The sequence below is a fragment of the Strongylocentrotus purpuratus genome, unplaced genomic scaffold, assembly GCF_000002235.5.
Source record: "Strongylocentrotus purpuratus isolate Spur 01 unplaced genomic scaffold, Spur_5.0 spur5_contig_856, whole genome shotgun sequence".
In the NCBI taxonomy this organism is placed as follows: domain Eukaryota; kingdom Metazoa; phylum Echinodermata; class Echinoidea; order Camarodonta; family Strongylocentrotidae; genus Strongylocentrotus; species Strongylocentrotus purpuratus.
This window is the reverse complement of record NW_022145564.1, coordinates 533,458-552,727: the sequence shown is the minus strand read 5'-3', so window position 1 is coordinate 552,727 and position 19,270 is coordinate 533,458. Positions and strand designations below refer to the sequence as shown.

The 19,270-nt window shown below is 39.5% G+C and overlaps 2 protein-coding genes across 2 annotated transcripts; one reads left to right on the top strand and one right to left on the bottom strand.

Annotated features, from left to right (window-relative positions):
• The first annotated feature begins 82 nt into the window (after nucleotides 1-82).
• On the top strand, nucleotides 83-5,822 carry LOC105440685. The gene is made up of 6 exons (XM_030996657.1): nucleotides 83-424; nucleotides 2,105-2,178; nucleotides 3,081-3,143; nucleotides 3,510-3,634; nucleotides 3,898-4,007; nucleotides 5,325-5,822. Exons 1-6 carry the CDS (start codon nucleotides 416-418, stop codon nucleotides 5,646-5,648), a joined length of 705 nt encoding a protein of 234 aa, XP_030852517.1. The 5' UTR covers nucleotides 83-415; the 3' UTR covers nucleotides 5,649-5,822.
• A 565-nt stretch (nucleotides 5,823-6,387) lies between these two features.
• LOC100887849 (putative nuclease HARBI1) lies at nucleotides 6,388-11,641 on the bottom strand. Its single transcript, XM_030996646.1, has 3 exons — nucleotides 10,906-11,641; nucleotides 8,312-8,590; nucleotides 6,388-7,445 (listed from the first exon to the last, which is right to left on the bottom strand). The coding sequence occupies exons 1-3, from the start codon at nucleotides 11,277-11,279 to the stop codon at nucleotides 7,169-7,171; spliced, it is 930 nt and encodes a 309-aa protein (XP_030852506.1). The 5' UTR covers nucleotides 11,280-11,641; the 3' UTR covers nucleotides 6,388-7,168.
• Nucleotides 11,642-19,270: the final 7,629 nt, after the last annotated feature.

Sequence of the window (19,270 nt, the reverse complement as noted above, 5' to 3'; positions counted from 1 at the left end):
CAACAAAGAACAATCCATATTGCATATGTGCGATATCACGTATTTAGAAATACATTATTGAGCTCAAGGATGAGACCAGGGGCCTGTCTCACTAAACAGTACTTAGTGTAACGGGACTTAGTGTCGCTGCGACGCGTCATACACTAAGACGGGTCCTACTGACGTCCTGTTGGTTTCTCAGTTTCACTAAACCGTTCTTTACTAAGTCCTGTGTGCGGCGCATCTTCAACAATAAAACGTCTGGATTTTGATTCTACGAAGCCGAATTTCGTGACCTTCGACCTTGTGTGAAGATATACAAGTATTTTTTCCCCTTAAGTTTTCGTCTGCATCGTCTGCATTGAAAAAGTGAAAGGTCGCTGAATTTTATCACTTTAAGTGGTTGTTTGACATTATTTCGACTACTAGGAGCAAAATGGGGAAGGTATGGTATTAACCTTTTTCTTAAGACAACATAGAAGTAAATTATTGAAAGTGAAATGTATGCAGTGGACATGGGTGTCGATCCTTACGTAATACCTATTCAGCAGGGGGGGATGAATGAATAGATCATCCCCCCCTGATGAATAGGTATCAGTTACAGATCGACACCCATGGCAGTGGAAGTTTGTGATGGAAGTTGTATTTTGATACCTCAATAAATCGCGGCCGATTAATTGGCAGTGATGAACAGTGCGTGTGGCGGTATAGCGAGCCCGCTGTCACTCCGGGGTCGCGGATTACAGTCGTGCTCTCTCTCATGCACGAACAAACTAGGCCTAGATCTAGTCCTAGAACATAGAGACTGATCTAAATTCTAGTAACTAGATCTAGATCTAGTTCTACTAGTACTAGAGTCCTAGACTAGTATACTAGATCTAGATCTAGACCTAGTCTAGATTATAAAGAGATAGATCTAGTCTACATCTACTCTCAATCTTACTTCTTAATCTGTCTGAGACTGAGTGTGATTGTGACTGCTATATTTTCAGGCAGTAGGCCTAGGCCTAGACCTAACTTAGACCAGCAAAGTTTCTGTCTCTTTCGTTGAAAATTGTTCGTTAGCCTCTGATTTGGGTAGGGTCGGCTCCTCTCTTGAGTACATGTATGACTAGGCTAGGCTTTACCAGTAATTAAGGTTAATGTTAAAGTAGACTAAGCAAATATTAATCGAATAGACTACGAGTAGTCTACGAGGTTAGATCTAGAGTCTAGATCTAGGCTAGACCTAGATTCTAGTCTAACTGTTAGATCTAAATAATGGTGCAAACTATCATCACCGAGGCGATGATAATTTGTATCCATTGCCCGAGTAAAGCCAAAATTTGTTTTATATCCCACATCAGCAATAAGGTCTAGACTATTTAAAGTGAATTTTACATAATAAAAACTGATTCTGCAGACAGTTTAGCTTCAGCTAGATTTTACAAAGCGCAACATGCATACAAATAAATGTAATAGGGGTCTACAGTCGATGCATGCTCATTTGAGTTTTGACATTGACATCGACATTTCACGTAACCTACTTTGCTATGCGTATTAGGCAAGGGTGGGCAAGTGGGGTAGCAGTTAAAAATTACTTTACAATAGTACTATCTCAGGTAGTACTTGTCTCTATTTTATCATGTGACCTCGTTTAGACCCATTAGATTGCAGGATTCTTAGTAGTCTATGCGGGATATAATGCAAAATATCTCCTAATAATGATGATTTATAGTCTAGATCTAGGTCTAGTTGAAAAACATGTTTTATCTCTTGGTTTTGGAAAAAATAGCAGTGATTAACTGACCTAAGTTTTATTCCAATCGGAATTACAATAGGGTCTACAGCTTATTTATTTAACAGAACCCAAGTGCAGTGGCGGATCCAGGGGGGGGGGGGGGGGCGGGGGGGCCGGGGCCCCCCCCCCCCCCCCCCTTGAGAAAAAAATCATGTAAAATCACGTGATTTTTACCTTTTTTTGGGGTTGGCCCCCCCCCCCCCCCTGGCGCTCAAGGGGGGGGGGTGCAAATTGAAATTTTTTCTGAGGATAAAAAAAAAAAAAAAATGTGCTCACTACCCTAAAATAAATAGTAACTAGGTCTACATGTAGACTAGATCTTTATGCATTTTCCTCAAATTTCAGGAAACGCCTAGGAAACGTAGCAAGGACTTCCAAAGGGTGGAAATCGAAGCGCTGCTCCAGTTCGTGGCTACCAGGAAACTAGACCGAAAGCTTCAGTCTCTATAATCGTCGGTTGTTCCACTGAGACTACGTCTGGCTCCACTAGACCTCCGGTTATAGAGACTGAACGACTGCCTATGCCAGCCTGTGTTGAACTTATTCCGCTAGATTTTAGCCGCTAGGCCCCTCCCACAAACTTGCCACGGCCGTATTGTTATGCCCCCAAAATCCCCCAAAATGTCATTTTACCTCGTTCATTTCCAATTTTAAATTAGGCCTAGGCTATAATACATCGGTTCCACTTACTAACTTGATTGATATAATCCGTTTAATGGTCCCTTTTAAGGAAATTATCGGTCAAAATCGACATCCATGTTGAAAATCTTGCAAGCCGTGTTAAACTCTCGCTGCCGTCAATCTCATCCCTTCTAGTCTACGCCGAAGGCAAAATGATTATGAAGGAAAAACTGTGCGCCATCTACACGTTCGTAATGGCGTTATCACAGTTTTTCCTTCATAATCATTTTGCCTTCGGCGTAGACTAGAAGGGATGAGATTGACGGCAGCGAGAGTTTAACACGGCTTGCAAGATTTTCAACATGGATGTCGATTTTGACCGATAATTTCCTTAAAAGGGACCATTAAACGGATTATATCAATCAAGTTAGTAAGTGGAACCGATGTATTATAGCCTAGGCCTAATTTAAAATTGGAAATGAACGAGGTAAAATGACATTTTGGGGGATTTTGGGGGCATAACAATACGGCCGTGGCAAGTTTGTGGGAGGGGCCTAGCGGCTAAAATCTAGCGGAATAAGTTCAACACAGGCTGGCATAGGCAGTCGTTCAGCCTCTATAACCGGAGGTCTAGTGGAGCCAGACGTAGTCTCAGTGGAACAACCGACGATTATAGAGACTGAAGCTTTCGGTCTACCAGGAAACATGAACTGTTCGGAACTGGAGGAAAGGGGAGCAGCAAGGAAGAAAAGATGAAAGAAAGGTATGCAGGGATGTGACAGAGAAATTCACCAAAAGGAGGAAGATTAAATGGGGGTCCGGGCAGGGGGGGGGGGGGGGGGGTGAGCATACCCATGGCGAGTAAGGGGGAAGAAAAAAAAAGCAGTCCTGAAATCGCTGGGTATGGTAGTCTGTCAAAAAATGGAAGACCTGACACCTAAACTTTGCTGCCACATACGGCCTACTGCAAAATCCAAGCTACAGTATTCAGGTATTTATAAGCTTTAATCGTGACACGGCAACAGCCTTGTTATTTTGGCAATCTATGTACCTATGTAGACTCTGTGCAACCAATCCTTAATATATAATCTGTCTACTTCCACATTATTTCCAATCTTTCCATGCATAGAACCTGGAAAAGAGCAACCCATTCTCTTAGAGCAGCTGGTGGCCAAGAGAGAGAATGGCCCTCATTAAGGAAGAAATGGCGAGACATGGCTTCTAAAGCCAAAGCATATAAAGCCCCAAGGACAGGTGAGTGTGATGCTTAATAGGGGAGATTGGGGTTAGTTGAAACACTTTTAGAAAATTCAAACAAATATTAAAATATTATAACATAAAAATATTAGACAAATATAATTTTTTTAACAAAAAGAGATATGTCTATAAAACAAATTGACTATTCTAGAATTCTTGCCAGGGCCAATTAAATTCAAAGTATTTGATTCAAATGTTATTTATGTCCATAATGATACTAATGCCTAACTATATATTCATACAATTTCTTTACTTTCCAGGTGGTGGACCACCACCAGAGCACAATGAGATGCACGAGCGGGTTTTGGCCATTTTGGCAAGAGAAGCTGTCGAGGGTATCTTGCCAGAAGAAGATGAGCAAAATTCACAGGTATTGTAAGCATTTGGATTTGGTAGTGTCTCATCTTTAATTAAAGTTTGTTTTAATATAAGGAGAAAATGTGAAGAACAGATCAGTGAAGGTTGACAAAAAATGGGACAATAAATAAGAAAGTGATGGATTTTTATTTGTTTAAATTCTTCAAATCTGTGAGTCAAATTAGCAACACTGTCTCTAGATATGATGTCTGCACCTCACATTTCATCCTTTGTTGAAGAAAAGAAATGTCATTAAATTCCATTTTGATCAAAAGATACATTTTCTTCATGCCTATCTTGATCGTGTATCATGGATAACATGTTCTTTCATGCGTCCTCATATAATATAGGTCTTTTCAATTGACATTCAGAGAAATTGAGATTTTGGGTCATTCTGTCACTCGGATCATTCAGATCAGTGGTGAATTGTGAAGGGATGAAATCACAATTTATGACCACATAGTCAATTTGTCTCTAAAGATTCCATGATTTTCATGATTTTGAAAGATTCATAACATATTAGTTTTCTCAAACTTTCACTGAATTCTTTCTCAAATTGTTCTGATTATATTGAAACTAATTTAATATTACAGGGACTTTCCTTTTTAAGTTTATTCAGTAATGGGCGTGTCATGCAATTATATATTTAGGGTACTTACATCATTACAACAATTCTTTAGGAAAAGTGATATCATTTACTCTTGCTGTAATGTGCCCAAATGTAATGAAAAAGTGTTAAAACTTGTGTTTTAAGCCGGGACATGATCGCTTGGACTACTATACATGTACTTTTTGTAAATTGTGTTTAAAAAAAAGAAATGTGACATATTGAGCAGGATGCCTACACAACAAAATGTTAAGTGAAACCTGTGGTGTGTAGAAAAGTTTTATAATCTTGAGTATTCCCTGTTACCCCTTCCCCAAGAGACTTCCAGAAGTAACATGTGTATCAGCAGCAAGAGGTATGGGATATGAGCTATAAGTGATGATAGCTTTGAAGTAGGATGGGTCTGGATGGCATGTTCAATAATAAGGTCTTTGACTAAAAGTCCTTTTTGTCCAAACTATTTTGCTTGTGTAAACCATTAGTTGTTCTCATGTTGTTATGCACAGGCAGTTAACATTTTGGTCCCATACTTGGTCAAACCAGTAGATACAGCATTGTGGGAATCTTTAACTTTGTAATGTTTTTAGGAAGGCTAAAAATGTAAAATTTGACTCATTAAAATCACAGGTGCTAACTCATTCATCGATATAGCAATTACAAAATCTGTGATACATATTTTTCTTGTTTTATGAATAAACTTTATTGTTGTTTATGTATGAACAGGATTCACAGGCTACGGATCTGAGTGGTTATCAGCCTCCTCAACCACAGCCTCCTCAACCACAGCCTCCTCAGCCACAGCCTCAGCTTCATCAACCTCAGCCTCATCAGTTTAATGACATGTTGGCACAGAGACCTGCACAGATCAGGCAATTAGAAATTCAGGAGGAGCTGCTGAGAATACAGCGCGACAAATTAAAAGTTAAGCAAAAGCAAGTTAATATAAGCGAGGCTATTTTGGAAGAGCTAAGGAGCATCAAAAATATGCTAGCAATTAAACCCACAGCCATAGATCTCCTTAATTCAACTCAACAAGGGCTCTATTAATCCTTTTTTTTCCCCCATAATTTTATTCAAAGTTTTGAGGTGTATTTTGCAACCTCCCTAATTAAGTATTTTCAGCAGCTCCTCCTTAATTAAAGCCCCTCTAAAGTGTTGGGAGACCAAATTTCACAAAAAATGTCATGGCAAAGTTTTACTTAAATTGTCTAATGATGTGAAAGAGGATGTCGTTTAACAGACACTTCTGCAATGATTTTCATAATAAATATGATTGAAGAGAAAAGTTTAGGTTTTCTGTTGTACGCAGTAAACCTCAAATTTGTATATTTTCATCGCTATCTGTCTTCAAACACATTTGTTCTGAAAACTCTTGCAGAAATGAGTGTTAAGTGATATCTTCTTTCACTTCATTATGCAATTTAGGGGAATTTTGCCATGAGTTTTGTGGAGCTCCCAACACTTCAGAGAGCCTTTACTCTCTTATTGTATGATATATACAGGTCTCTGTGTCAGATATATATTAAGTCATGTTCTTTAAGACTAACAAATTACAACACCCAAAGGTACACCAAAATTCAGTTCAATTTTGTTAGGTCACGTGCTGATCAAAACACGGACATTAATTATTATTAATAACTGTATTATTTTGTGAACAGGAAACGTAACTGCAGACCCATTTTATGGAAACTATTGTAATTTCAAGTGAAGAATAAGGGGGGGGGGTTGCGTCTATTACAAACATACAGTATTTTTTTTAATCAACTGAGTTGCACCATATAAAATAAATTTATTATTGTTCACTCTTCTGCAAATTGTTAAAGATATTTTTTGATGACACCGAAAGACTCGTAAATAACAGAAAACCTTTGACATTCAATGGGTAGACTGATGAGAGCATTTTAATCCACATGCTATGATAACATTTGTGATGCATCATACAACTCCCATAGTGTGAAATTTAGGTTGTTTGAATTTACACATTTTTTACTCTTATCAATCAAGAAGAATATTATCTGCTACAGTTATGGTCTACTATGGTAGAAATAGACTGTTATTTTTATCAGAATAATAAATACTACTGCTGCTTTACAGAAAATCCACAGCAAAAGTTGTCTTTTCTTTGAGTGTAATAAATTTAAATTACTGGCCTTTAACAAATTTAAATTGTCTGTCACATTATGTACAACTTATGTGTACCAGTATGAATATATCCTGTTGTTGAAAAAGTTGTTAAATAAATGGTGACATTTGATTTGATGAGATAATTCAGATATCAGTAACTTTTACAACATAGTCAACCTGAAAAAGTGAAATACATGACAAGTGAAGAAATGCTTTGATTACATTGCATTGATATGGATTTATGAGAACATTTAATTTACCAATCCTGGTAAATCTATTTCAAGTGTGTAAAACGAGTAGAAACAAAATCAACCTCATGCAGTTAAGAAATGTGCCTCTGCCTGAAACTTACACGATCATGCATACAAATACCAAGTTTCATCACAATACCTTACTTCGTTCTAAAGTTCTAGAGTTCACAAAAATGAAGCCAAAATAGACATTCAGAAAAATTCTTGTACAATTTGGTCTCGAACTGCAATGGCGACTGCTCCAGGTTGACCTTGGTAGTCATTGATATCGGCTGGATCTGGAGGAGGCTGAACAAAGTAGTCTTGTGGTTCTCCCATCTCTTTGGCCATGTTGAACAGAACTGCGCAGGCAACGATGGTACGACATGCGTGTTTGGGTGCCACTCGAAGCCCAACAGCAAGACACGGAAACTTTGCCTTAATTTGCCCATTCACCTGTTCTATGAAGACCCGTGTTCTTGGATGAGCTCTGAAAATATAAAATGAAAAACATTTATTACAAAATGTTGAATGTTGCTCTTAAATCACTAGTAATTCTCTTAAAACGCTGAGAAAAAAGTAAAGCGATAACAGGTGGTCCTGACATTACAATGAGATGACCTACTGCTAATTGACGTTACGTTAAAGCCAGATTTGCTCTTTGGATTTTGACATTGCTATCTACAGTAGATGTGAAGCTTTTTGAAAGACAATATTGACAGTTTCAACATATTTTCAGTTTCAAAATAGTTATAAAAACATTTTATAACATTAAGATTTTACGCTTGCTCTCAAGTATCATTACAATTTATAAAAGATACACTTTCCTTTGGTATTCAATCTGACTTTCTTTTTCCTCTCTTCAACCTCCTACTTCCTTCACCTTCTCCTCTCCTTCTCTTCATCGTATTTCATTCATCCCGCTCTTCCTCTTTCTTTTTATTCTATTCTAATGAATTTGTACATCGATATCTGCACTGGATAGCATTGTAGACAGACGCGTACGTAGCAGGGGGGGGGGGGGGGGGGCTAAACCCCCTCAATTTGTTTGTATGTGTGTGATATTTGATGAACCCCCCCCCCCCCCCCCCCAAAAAAAAAAAAAAAAAAAAATTAATTAATTAATTAATTAAAAAAAAAAAATGCTCTTACCCACCCCCCCCCCCCCCATTATTCAGTGGCTGGCAGAGGTATTGCGAAATTTTCGGCACGATTTTAAAAGCTTAACCACCCCCCCCCCCCTGAAAAAACGAGCGTACGCCACTGATCGCACATGATACGACAATCGACATTGCTATCTTTAGTAGATTTGTAGTTTGGGTCGAGTTTGCAATGTTATTGTATTATAATACTTGCCTGTTATATGCATATTCTGCCGGTGTTTGTGGATTTTGGATTGGTGTGATCAGCCAAGGCTTGAGGGGGTACCCACTGTCACCAATGATGACACCTTCCTTCCTCCCAGCCTCAAAATCTGCAGCAATGTTGCTGTGTGTCAGGATCCGACTGTCGTGTGTCGATCCTGGCCACCTTGCAACAACATTGGTAATCTTGAACCGCGTCGTACACATGAGTTGCACATTTATGCTCTTTTGTCTCTTTCTGTTGACATAGATATATGCGTCGTCTCCGTATCTATGGATGGGTTTAATGAATAAAGAAGTTGCAGTCTGTTATTGATAGAAAATTATGTGACACTATATCGTGAACTAGAATTTTTCCTGCAAAATGTTCAGACAAAATTATCCATTATGTTTATTGTTATTTATTTTAGAATCTCAATTGCAGTAAGAAAACTTAAATATAAGCTAAAGTCTATATAAACACTTCATGCCCTATATCGCGTTTCACAAACCTGGAAACCATTGAAACTTTAAAAAAAAGCAAACGCAAAAACAAGATAAATAAAACCGCTCTAGTTCAATTCGTTTCACCTCGCTCAGAAAACAGCTTATATAAATAGTTCCAAAAGGCCAGGCTATTTAAGGTCTTAATACGAGGTCGGGGGGGGGGGGCATTATGGCCCCCCTAAGATCTCTGCCTAGGAAGGTCCAAATAATGTGAACATTAGCATGGTGATAGATTGAAGTATATTGAACAATATGGTAGACCCTAATGTTTATTTTCTTTTATGTTTATTTTGTTTTTAAATTAATATTTGTATGACAATATGCAAAATTTCATTTGGAAATGTTAAAAAATGAGTGGTTTGAACAATGCATATGCAGATTCGATTTGAAAATGCTGTTTTAGTAGTTAAACAGCGCAGGCGCGGATCCAGGATTTCTTAGGGGGGGGGGGGCCAAATTTGGAAATATGCGAGCCAAATATTGGTACGTAATGATGACCAGCAGTGACGTAATTGGGGGGGGGCGGGTGCAGGGTGAGTTTCCCCCTCCCTCCGCGAAGCGCGGAAGCTTTGACATTTTTCAATAAATTATTAGAGAAAGAAGACGATTCGTTGTTCCGTTCCCAAAAATAATCCTCTTCTGAATTGTGTTTCCCCCTTTCCGCGCGGAAGCTTTTACGTTTCATTAAATCATTAGAGAAAGAAGACGATTCGTTGTACCGTTCTCGACTCTTAATCCTTGTCTTAATTCAGTCCCTCCCCCCCCCCCCTCCCGCGCGATGCGCGGAAGCTTCGACGTTTCATTGAATTATTAGAGGAAAAAGACGAATCGTTGTACCGTTATGACTTTTAATCCTCGTCTAAATTCAGTTTTCCCTCTCCCACGCGAAGCGCGGAAGCTTCGACGTTTCATTAAAAAATTAGAGACATGTAGGCATCTCAAGAAGCATTTTCTTGCCTGGCTGTTAATTTAGGAATTTGTCATTTTCCAATAAACCCATAAAAAAGTATAATTTACTTAAAAGTGAGGAAAAATCTTGGAAAATTGTGTCATTTCAGCATTATTGGAAACCACCGTTATGGAATTAGAAATAAACCACTTTTGAATTTTATTTCCCCAAAGCCCCCCCCCCCCCCTACCCTATCAGTACGCCAGTGCCCCCTTCCCCCCCCCCCCCCCGATCTACATCTTGTTGGCGGGAAAATTGCAACTGTATTACCTTACCTTTCTTCATTCTCTTTTTTTTTCTTCTTTTCCTTTCTCTCCTCTTTCCCTTTCCCTTCCCTTCCTTCTCTCTTTTTTAGGTTTGCTGGGGGGGGGGAGGGGGAGGGGGAGGTCATTCTGGCCCCCACACCGCTCCACACATTGTTGGCGGGACTACCCACAACTGATCTCCCCTTCTTTTCTCCCTTTTCTTTTCTTCCTCTTTTTTGTTCTCTTTAGGTCTCCTCTTTTCCTTTTTCTTCCTTTTCTCTGGGGGAGGGGGGGGGGGGAGGGGGGAAGGCAAGGGCCTTTTGCCGCCCCCCCCCATCCGATCCACAACTTGTTGGCGGGAAAATTGCAACTGATATCCCCCTTTTCTTTTCTTCTTCCTCTTTTTTCCTTTCCTTTATCTCCTTTTTTCTTTTTTTCTTTCCCTTTCGTTCCTTCTCTTTTATTTTTTGATTGGGGGGGGGGGGGGAGGCAACTGCCTGGGAGGCAAGTCCTCCCCCCGCGATCTTCTTCTTCCTTCTTTTCTTTTCTTCTTCCACTTACTTTTTCCCTTTCTCTCCTCTTTCCCTTTCCCTTCTTTTCCTTCTCTCTCTCTCTTTTTTTTTTTTTTTGCTGGGGGAGGGGGGGGGGGGGGGGGGGGGGGCAAGGCCCGCTCGGCCCCCCTGGATCCGCGCCTGAAACAGCGCAAATTTGTGCAGTTTGTTCAATTTTGTTTGTTCACGTGCATTTTACCCCACAAACCGTTATAAAAAAGTACCATGATAACCATGGTTCTTTTTTTATCGAACCATGGTAATTTCATGGTAGGCCTAGTTTTTTTTCATAAGGGTGTGGCATACCACAGGCCCTATATTAATGCTTTAAATATATCAAATGAAATAGACCTACCTTGCACCCCTCAACAAAACGTGAGTGCAATCAACGGCACTCACAACTCGGGGCATACCGCTCACAGCGAAGAAGTCGGCTTGACTGGCTGCAACTTCAGCAGGGGTTGTCGGGAATCTGATGATATCGTGTTTCATCCGTATCAAAACACGGTTAACACGACGAACAATCCTGCTTGCGCTGGCCTTGCTGACTCCGTGATGATCACCATGGTTGTGGTGCACGGTGCCACTTGCGTAGAAACGCAGCGCCGTTAACAACTGCAACCGCCCATCAATGGCGTGGCTTCTGGATGTCTCCCGATCCAATCGCGGTGCCAAGGTATTTAGAAGTAGCATAATGCCTCTTCGGGAAAATCTATACCTCTCGTACATTTCGTCCTCATTAAACCTATCCAAAGGGTTTTGTCTGTCGCGAAAAACCCGCTCTCGACGAAGCCCTCTGGGCCACCCGATCGGCCATCAAGATTTGAAGGTCGGCCATCATCGAGAATTAAAACGACTTTCAAATTTGGCGCGAAATTTATCACATGACATTACACTAAGAACTGTTCCTACGTCTCGTCTCGACGAGACGTAGGCTACGACCTGTATGCAACTTAGTTTAAGGGGTACTAAGTACGGTACGCGTCTTAGTGGGCTTTGTGAAACTCCCGCTAAGATGCATCTTACACTAAGTCCTATAACAGGACTTAAGGCCGCTTAAGACGCATCTTAGCGCTTAGTGAGACAGGCCCCTGGTCATGCTGACTTCTGAACATTATGTGTGTGTATAATGTGCGTACGTGTACGCACTAAAAGGCCTGAAGATCACTTGCGAACGAGCATAGTGAGTGAACATTTAAACAAAAGCATTATTAAATGTCAATTTTTTTATATTGAATTTAGATAAAATAACAGGCATTCAACTTTGTAAAGACAACTGCACAGGTCAAGACATATTTCTATAACAGGGCCTATTTTCTCATTCAATTTCATCCTTATGTAGAACAAAAGTCATGTAGATAGCCTGTCAATTAATTAGGTTCCAATGCATAAGTTAATGTAAGCCTCTATATAAGAGGGCTCCTTTATGATGATGAACAGCCTCTTTGAGCACAATTTCCTTTTGGTTGTTGCTCAACGGGGGGGGGGGGGGGGGGATATGGGGCACCATTATTTGTTTAAATCAACACCCCATCTTGAGCAAAAAACCAAAAAAAATGGGGGGGGGGGGTCGCGCGAACCCCCGAACCCCCAGTTTGTACGGAATGCAAAATGTTTGTTCCACCTAAACGTATGCAGGTAAAAGATGAATGAAATCATTTGTAACGATCGAGGCACTGTCTTAATAACGATTTGCGCATATAATTTGATTATATATTACGAAAAGTGTTATGTACTTTATATGCGTATTAATTTGTGTGGACATTGCGGAAGATTTCCACAAGTAGTGCTCATTTTGGAAAATAATCAGTGTGTAGTTTCAGAAATGATTTCGTGCCTTAGCTTTGGGTAAGCTCTAATAAAAGTCAAATTAAATACAAACACACACACATTTTGCTATCTTTTTTAGCCATTCTTGATTACTTGTTAAACAAAGTATTCAAGTTTTATTAATACACGACAAATTTGAACTCCTACCTTGCATCACAAAATAAATGTTCCCCGAAACAAAAAGCCCCTCAACTAATTTAGGAAAATTTGATAACCATTTCTTCGATAAAGATTCCCTAATTGATGATACCGGTATAGTTTGCCTCGTGTATGCTAGTATTTGTTTTAATGGGGCACATCCATGTGTTAGTTTGCTAGGACAAACTCTTTTCAGCCGCTGTGCTTAACAGTGTCTGCACAATGAGACCAAGGAGCTGTGTGGTTGAAGCTCCTTATTGAGGCTAGGTTGACATCTTACTACATAGGGTCTGTAATATTTGACATTGTCAGAGACTGACAGAATTAGCCAATTAGGCTTTGCTAAAGGCTTGAGTTTATGAATTTTAGTCAAGTTTGAAATCAAAACTCTGTGCGTGCCTGCAGCCTGCAGACTACGGATGGTAAATGACTGGTAGATGTCAGTGTCTTGCTTTCGTAGAACTCTAATATCACAAATGTTAATAGAATAATCGTTTTTTAACTTTGAACCGAGGTTCTTGCCTTAATGTAAATATTATGTTACATGTATATAATTATTTATCTTTTTATTTAGTGTAAAATACCAAAGCTTTGTATTTAATCACAAGACATATTTTGCCTATAGTAGATGTAGAATAGCTTGTAGCTTAAGTATGTATTCAATAGTTATTCATAATTATTCATTACATTTTCATTCATTGCTCTGATACTTGTGTGTGTTAGTGGTATCAGACACGATCAGCATTAAATGCTATTTTCTGGTCCCATTTATCCTTCCAATGTTAAACGTTCACAATTGATTGTTATATTAATGTGCTTTTTGTTGGATAATAAAGCTTTAAACTCAAACTCAGATAGAAATGTAGATAGAAAGATAAATAAATAATACGATAGATAAAGGGATCAACTGAAAGAGAGGGATAGATAGATAAATAGTTGGATACACAGATATATAGATAGATGGATAGAAAGATAGAAAGAGGGATATACAGATAGATAGATAGATAGATATGATGTATAGATATATAAATAGATAAATAGATAAACACATAAATAGTTAAGTTAGGAAGAAATAATGAAATATTCGTTGGAAAAACAAAACATTAATATTCTGCTTAGATCTTTTGTCCAGTAAAGCAAATTTATTAAAAACCAGCGTTCTTGGAAACCTGACAAAGGGGTACAAGAGTTGCTAAGAGCAAACGTAAAACAACAAGGATAAGCGTGTTATAAAAGATGACGAAGCAATGTAAAGACTGGGTATTGCAAATGAAAAGGGAGGTAGAAGTACTAGAATGACAAAACAAAGAAAACGCCTAAAAAGGCGTGGAAGAAAGAGAAAAGAAGAACGGAAAATGGAACGCGAGAGAGAAGAGACTAGAATAGAGAGAAAGAAAGAGAGAGAGAGAGAGAGAAAGTGATAATTAGTAAATACACTTTATCTGTACAATGCTTATAATGTTGTTATGCATTTGTAATAGTTTGAGATGTAAAAATGGAAAGTTGCGATTTGTTATTATATATTAATTTCATGTTAAAGTAATGTAACTCCAATATCTTGAAATATTATGACAAAATATTTATATAATATCATTCTGTTATTATTTTGTGTGCATTGGATGAACATTAAAATAACTTTTAAAATAAAAATAAAATTTCCAGAATCTGGCCGGTTCCTTATCCTTATATTCCCTACAATTGAACATTTTCTTTCTCTATTGCGACTAATACGGAAGTGAGTCCTGGGCCATGACAAAGAATGACAGAAAGATGGTTGATGCCTTTGAACCGTGGTGCTACAGGAGGCTGTTGCAGGTGTCATGGAAAGATAAAAAGACAAATATGTGGGCCCTGGACAAGATTGAAACAGACTTGACCATCAGAAGGGGAATCATGGAAAGAGAACTAAACTATTTGGGGCACATTGTTAGGAGATCTGAAGTTGTTGAGAAGCAAATACTGCAAGGAGCAGTCGAAGGAAAACGGGGTATAGGTCGTCCATCAATATCTTGGACTGATGATATCAAGAAGTGTCTGGACAAGGAATGAAAGGTGCAACACAAATGGCAGGTGAAAGAGTTGCATGGGGTTGCATGGCGTGAAGACCAAAGCAGCGCTTTACAGCGCCACCTGAAGTTGATTATGATGATGACAATTGATTCAAGCCGCCGAAGATGGCGCTATCAACGAACAATTACGCTCACCAGCTCAGCCTTCGCCTGGCGTCGTAATAGTCCTGCGTACGCGCCTGCGTGGACTGATACGTGTGACGTCCATTCATGGCAGTACAAAGGGAAGTCGATCGTAGCAATCCACATTGTCGTTGTGCAAATCTAAAAGTCCCTAATTTCAGGTTCATGACATCTTCGGGTGGCAGCAAGTTGAGATCGCATTGCTTTGGTTTGGTAGAGATGATCAAAATCGAATAGGCCAGATTCTGTAACACAAATCGTAAATAACGTGTGCATGGTACAGTCACACACAGGCGCGCCGGAAGCAGTTTGGGATTGGGGGGGGGGGGGGGGGCAAACAATCCAAGGGCTCACCAGGGGCAGTGACGTAATGAGCAAAAACGTTTGGAAGGGGGGGGGGCAGAAGAAAAATCTCTTACACGTTACATGCCTGCCTCGCGTAACGTTTTTCAAAGTATTCAGAGTATTAACGATCAGGTAGAGCGTAAATTGGCGTGGGGTCCAGGGCCTGAGCTCCCGGAAGCTCAGGGTTTTTAGGCATTAAATTACGGTCAGATAAGCATATTTAGATACTTTATTTGTGTAACTTGGGGTCACTATTTGGCGGAGAGTCCAGGGAGCAGAGCCCCCGAAAGCTTAGGGGGTTTAGGTATTTAATTACGGTTAGATGAGCATCCAGGGGTCCTCTTTAAGGCCATTGATGTGGTCAAGGGGGCAGAGCTCCCAGAAGCTCAGAGGTTTAAATATTTAACTACGGTCAGTTGAGCATCCAGGGGCCTCCTTTGGGCTCTTGGTGGGGTCCAGGGGGCAGAGCCCCCTGAAGATCTTGTATTTTAAGTTTTTAATAACGGTCAGATGAGCATCCAGGGGACCGCCTTAGGGCCCTTGAAGGGGTCCGGGAGTGGAGCCCCCCCCCCCGTAAGCTTTGGGGTTTTAGGCATTTAATTACGGTCAAATGAGCCTATATTTTGATACCTCAATTGTGACATTGTCAGGTCACTTATTTTTTTCTCTCTCTTTTCTTTCTTTCTTTTTCTCTGTGACATACTTTTTCAACAATTGAAGGGGCTCAAGCCCCCAAGCCCAGCCGTTTCGCAGACCACGACATAAAGGCTTCTAAATAAGCACATTTTTTCGCCCGACTGTAAATTTGTCAATTTCTAATTGTCCAACAAACGCATAAAACGGTATGACTTTATACAAAAAAACTGAGAAAAATTACCGGAAAATCATGTCATTCAGCAACATTTAATCACTGGTATCGAATAAGAAATATACCCCCCCCCCCAATCAGTACGCCAGCGTTCAGGGCTCATGTCTTCTCACCCCTATAACAAAAAACAGGCACGCTTTCCCATTCTCTCATATATGGCCACGATATACGCGTATCGCTATTATAAAGACCTTTATTTTAGGTGGCATGCATAATGTGCAATGTTTAGGAAATTTAATTCCCGTTAACTTTCCTTTTCTTTGAATGGAATTTGTGTGTGATTTAATTCAGGTTTTTATTATTGTCATGTTCTTTGGGTTTAAAAATACAAACTATCTGTACTCCTTGACTGCTTTTGTTTTTGGATGGGGTGGGGGCGTTTGTTTGTTTGTTTGTTGTTGTTGTTGTTGTTTTGTTGTTGTTGTTTTTTTTTTGGGGGGGGGGGGGCAAAAATGCATAACTATCCTGGCTGTGTTTTAGAAGCTGTGCTATTGATTCTCAACATTTCAAACACCACTGTACAAAACCCAACTAATTTCACTAAAAATCGGTACTTTAGTGACAATTCATGACACCTAAATAGCAGTCAAATACAATTTTTTCAGATGTTAGATAGAATAATTTTAAAATGCAAATTGTGTGTCTACTACAAACTTGCCACTTGCCGATCAACCGCATCGGCATGATTGTGTGCATCTGTGTGTTATGAGTGTATTTACTATTCATGTATTTAAATGCTGCCTATTTACACGTAGTGCAGTGTTAACGGTCAATACGCATTAGCGTTGCCTTTCTATGTGGGTACAGTGGTTGTAATTGTATACAATGCAATCTGTATGTAGCCTACTCATAGAATTGGCAAATCCACACCGGTAGGGCGGCACTTTGAACGGTGTACCTTCTGCACGCGCGAGTTGGTTCAATTGTTTTTCTACCCCCGCTCGCGAATTTTTTTTCCGTACTCGAGAGGGCAAATACCCATGTGCGCATGCGCGTGGACTTGTGATTTCTCTGCTACTTCCCATACGAAATGTACATGTATTCGCATGTACTGTGCACGATTCGCGTTCTACGAGTAAACGATGGCATAGTAGTCTTCAAACACAGACTCTGATTTGCCAGTTTGACAAAACAATTACGCATATATCGTGCGTAGCAATAGTACTAGTATTCAAGTCTGAGTAGTTGTATGATTCAGACATTTTAGTGCTTACAGAAATGCATCCCAAATTGAATAGCATGGTATAGTAGTCTGCAAGCACAGACGCTAATCGGACAGTTTGACAACATAGTGTCTTGAGTAGTGCTTTATATTCAAATATGTGTAGTTTTATGATTCAGACCCTACTGGTGCGTGTATTGGAAAGGCATCTCAACTTGCAGAGTGGCATAGTAGTCTGCAAGCACAGACGCTAATCTGACAGTTTTGACAAAATAGTGTTATTCAAGTCTGAGTAGTTTTATGATTCAGACCCTACAGGTGCGTGTATTGGAAATGCACCTCAACTTATAGAGTGGCATAGTAGTATGCAAGCACAGACTCTCCTTTGACAGTTTGACAGAATAATATAGGCCTATTGTGTATTGAGTAGTGCTTTTATTCAAGTTTTCGTAGTTTTCTGTGTTGTGCCACTGCTCTCTCACTCTCTCTCTCTCTCTCTCTCTATCTCTCTCTCTTTCTCTCTCTCTAGCTCTCCCTCCAGTATGCTCGCACTCTCTGTATTACTTTTATTTATAATCATGGTCTGCTGAGAGCCAGAGAGAGAGAGAGAAAGAGAGAGAGAGATATGGAGAGAGAGAGAGAGAGAGAGAGAGAAAGAGTGTGAGAGAGCAGTGGCACAATACATAGGCCTACCATGGGGTCTGGAATCATTAAACTACACAAACTTGCATAAAATCACTACTCATCAATACACAATATATTATTATGTCCTTGCAGACTACTATACTACACTCTACACATTGAGATGCATTTCTAACGCACGCACCAGTAGGGTCTGAATCATACATCTACGCAGACTTGAATAAAGTACTTCTCAGCACACTACTAGTATGTGTCAAACTGTCAGATTAGCGTCTGTGCTTGCAGACTACTATACCATTCTATACAAGTTGGCGACTTGAATAAAGTACTTCTCAGCACACTACTAGTATGTTGTCAAACTGTCAGATTAGCGTCTGTGCTTGCAGACTACTATACCATTCTATACAAGTTGCAATGTATTTCCATATGCACTACTGGGTCTGAATCATACAACTACACAGACTTGAATAAGCACATCGCGACACATACGCATATTGATTTGTCAAACTGGCAAATCAGAGTCTGTGTTTGAAGACTACTATGCCATCGTTTACTCGTAGAACGCGAATCGTGCACAGTAGATGCGAATACAATGCATTTCGTATGGGAAGTAGCAGAGAAATCACAAGTCCACGCGCATGCGCACATAGGGTATTTGCCCTCTCGAGTACGGAAAAAAATTCGCCCCCCGCTCTGGGTTTTCCCAATTTCATGTAACGTGACAATGGTTTGTCTTTGTTTGCCATTACTTGTAATGTTTTCCGCCTCCACATAAAAAGGCTAATGATGATTCACTGCAAAATTTGACTTTTATCCTAATATATAAGCGTTGGTCGCTATATACTTCAGCAAGTTCCTGCAACAAAAAAACGACAGGGCTGTACAACTAGAACTTCTTGGCCAATTGTTTTAACCGCTAGTACTACAGGGGTGCTCTATGCACGTGTTGTTGCTGTTGTTACTGTCCATAAGGACCAATGCATTTCTTTCAACAATACAAAATCGCATGTTCTTTATACACAACAAGATTTAACAAGAAATATATACATGTATAAAATCGAAAAAGTTTAACATCAGACAAATTTTGCAACATAGATACCGTATTCGGGAAGCTTGTCTGAAAGCGATACATTTAAACAGCAATTTTGAGTTTTGACATCACAATATGCTGCCAATGAAAGGTATAGCCACTCGCTAATATAAGAAGTGAACCTAATAGTATGTTGGGTTTTCTTTTTAAAGCAAAACCTTAGGGACATGCATGTCTTTTGAGTGAAATGAAAACATTAATTACCTTTAACCCAACTCTATTTGAAAGGTATAGATTGTAATATATATTTTGTTTTAAATAGAAATATTTAGTAAATTCGATTCAATACCTCAATATGGCAAGAAAATATAGTCTCAGGTATAGAGACCAAACCGTACATAAGACACCATACAGTAATATATGAAACATCATAGTCCCCTCTCCTCGAAATTGATGGTTAATTTTGTCTGACTATGATGCATAAGAATGATTGAAACCTCAAGAATAGCCATA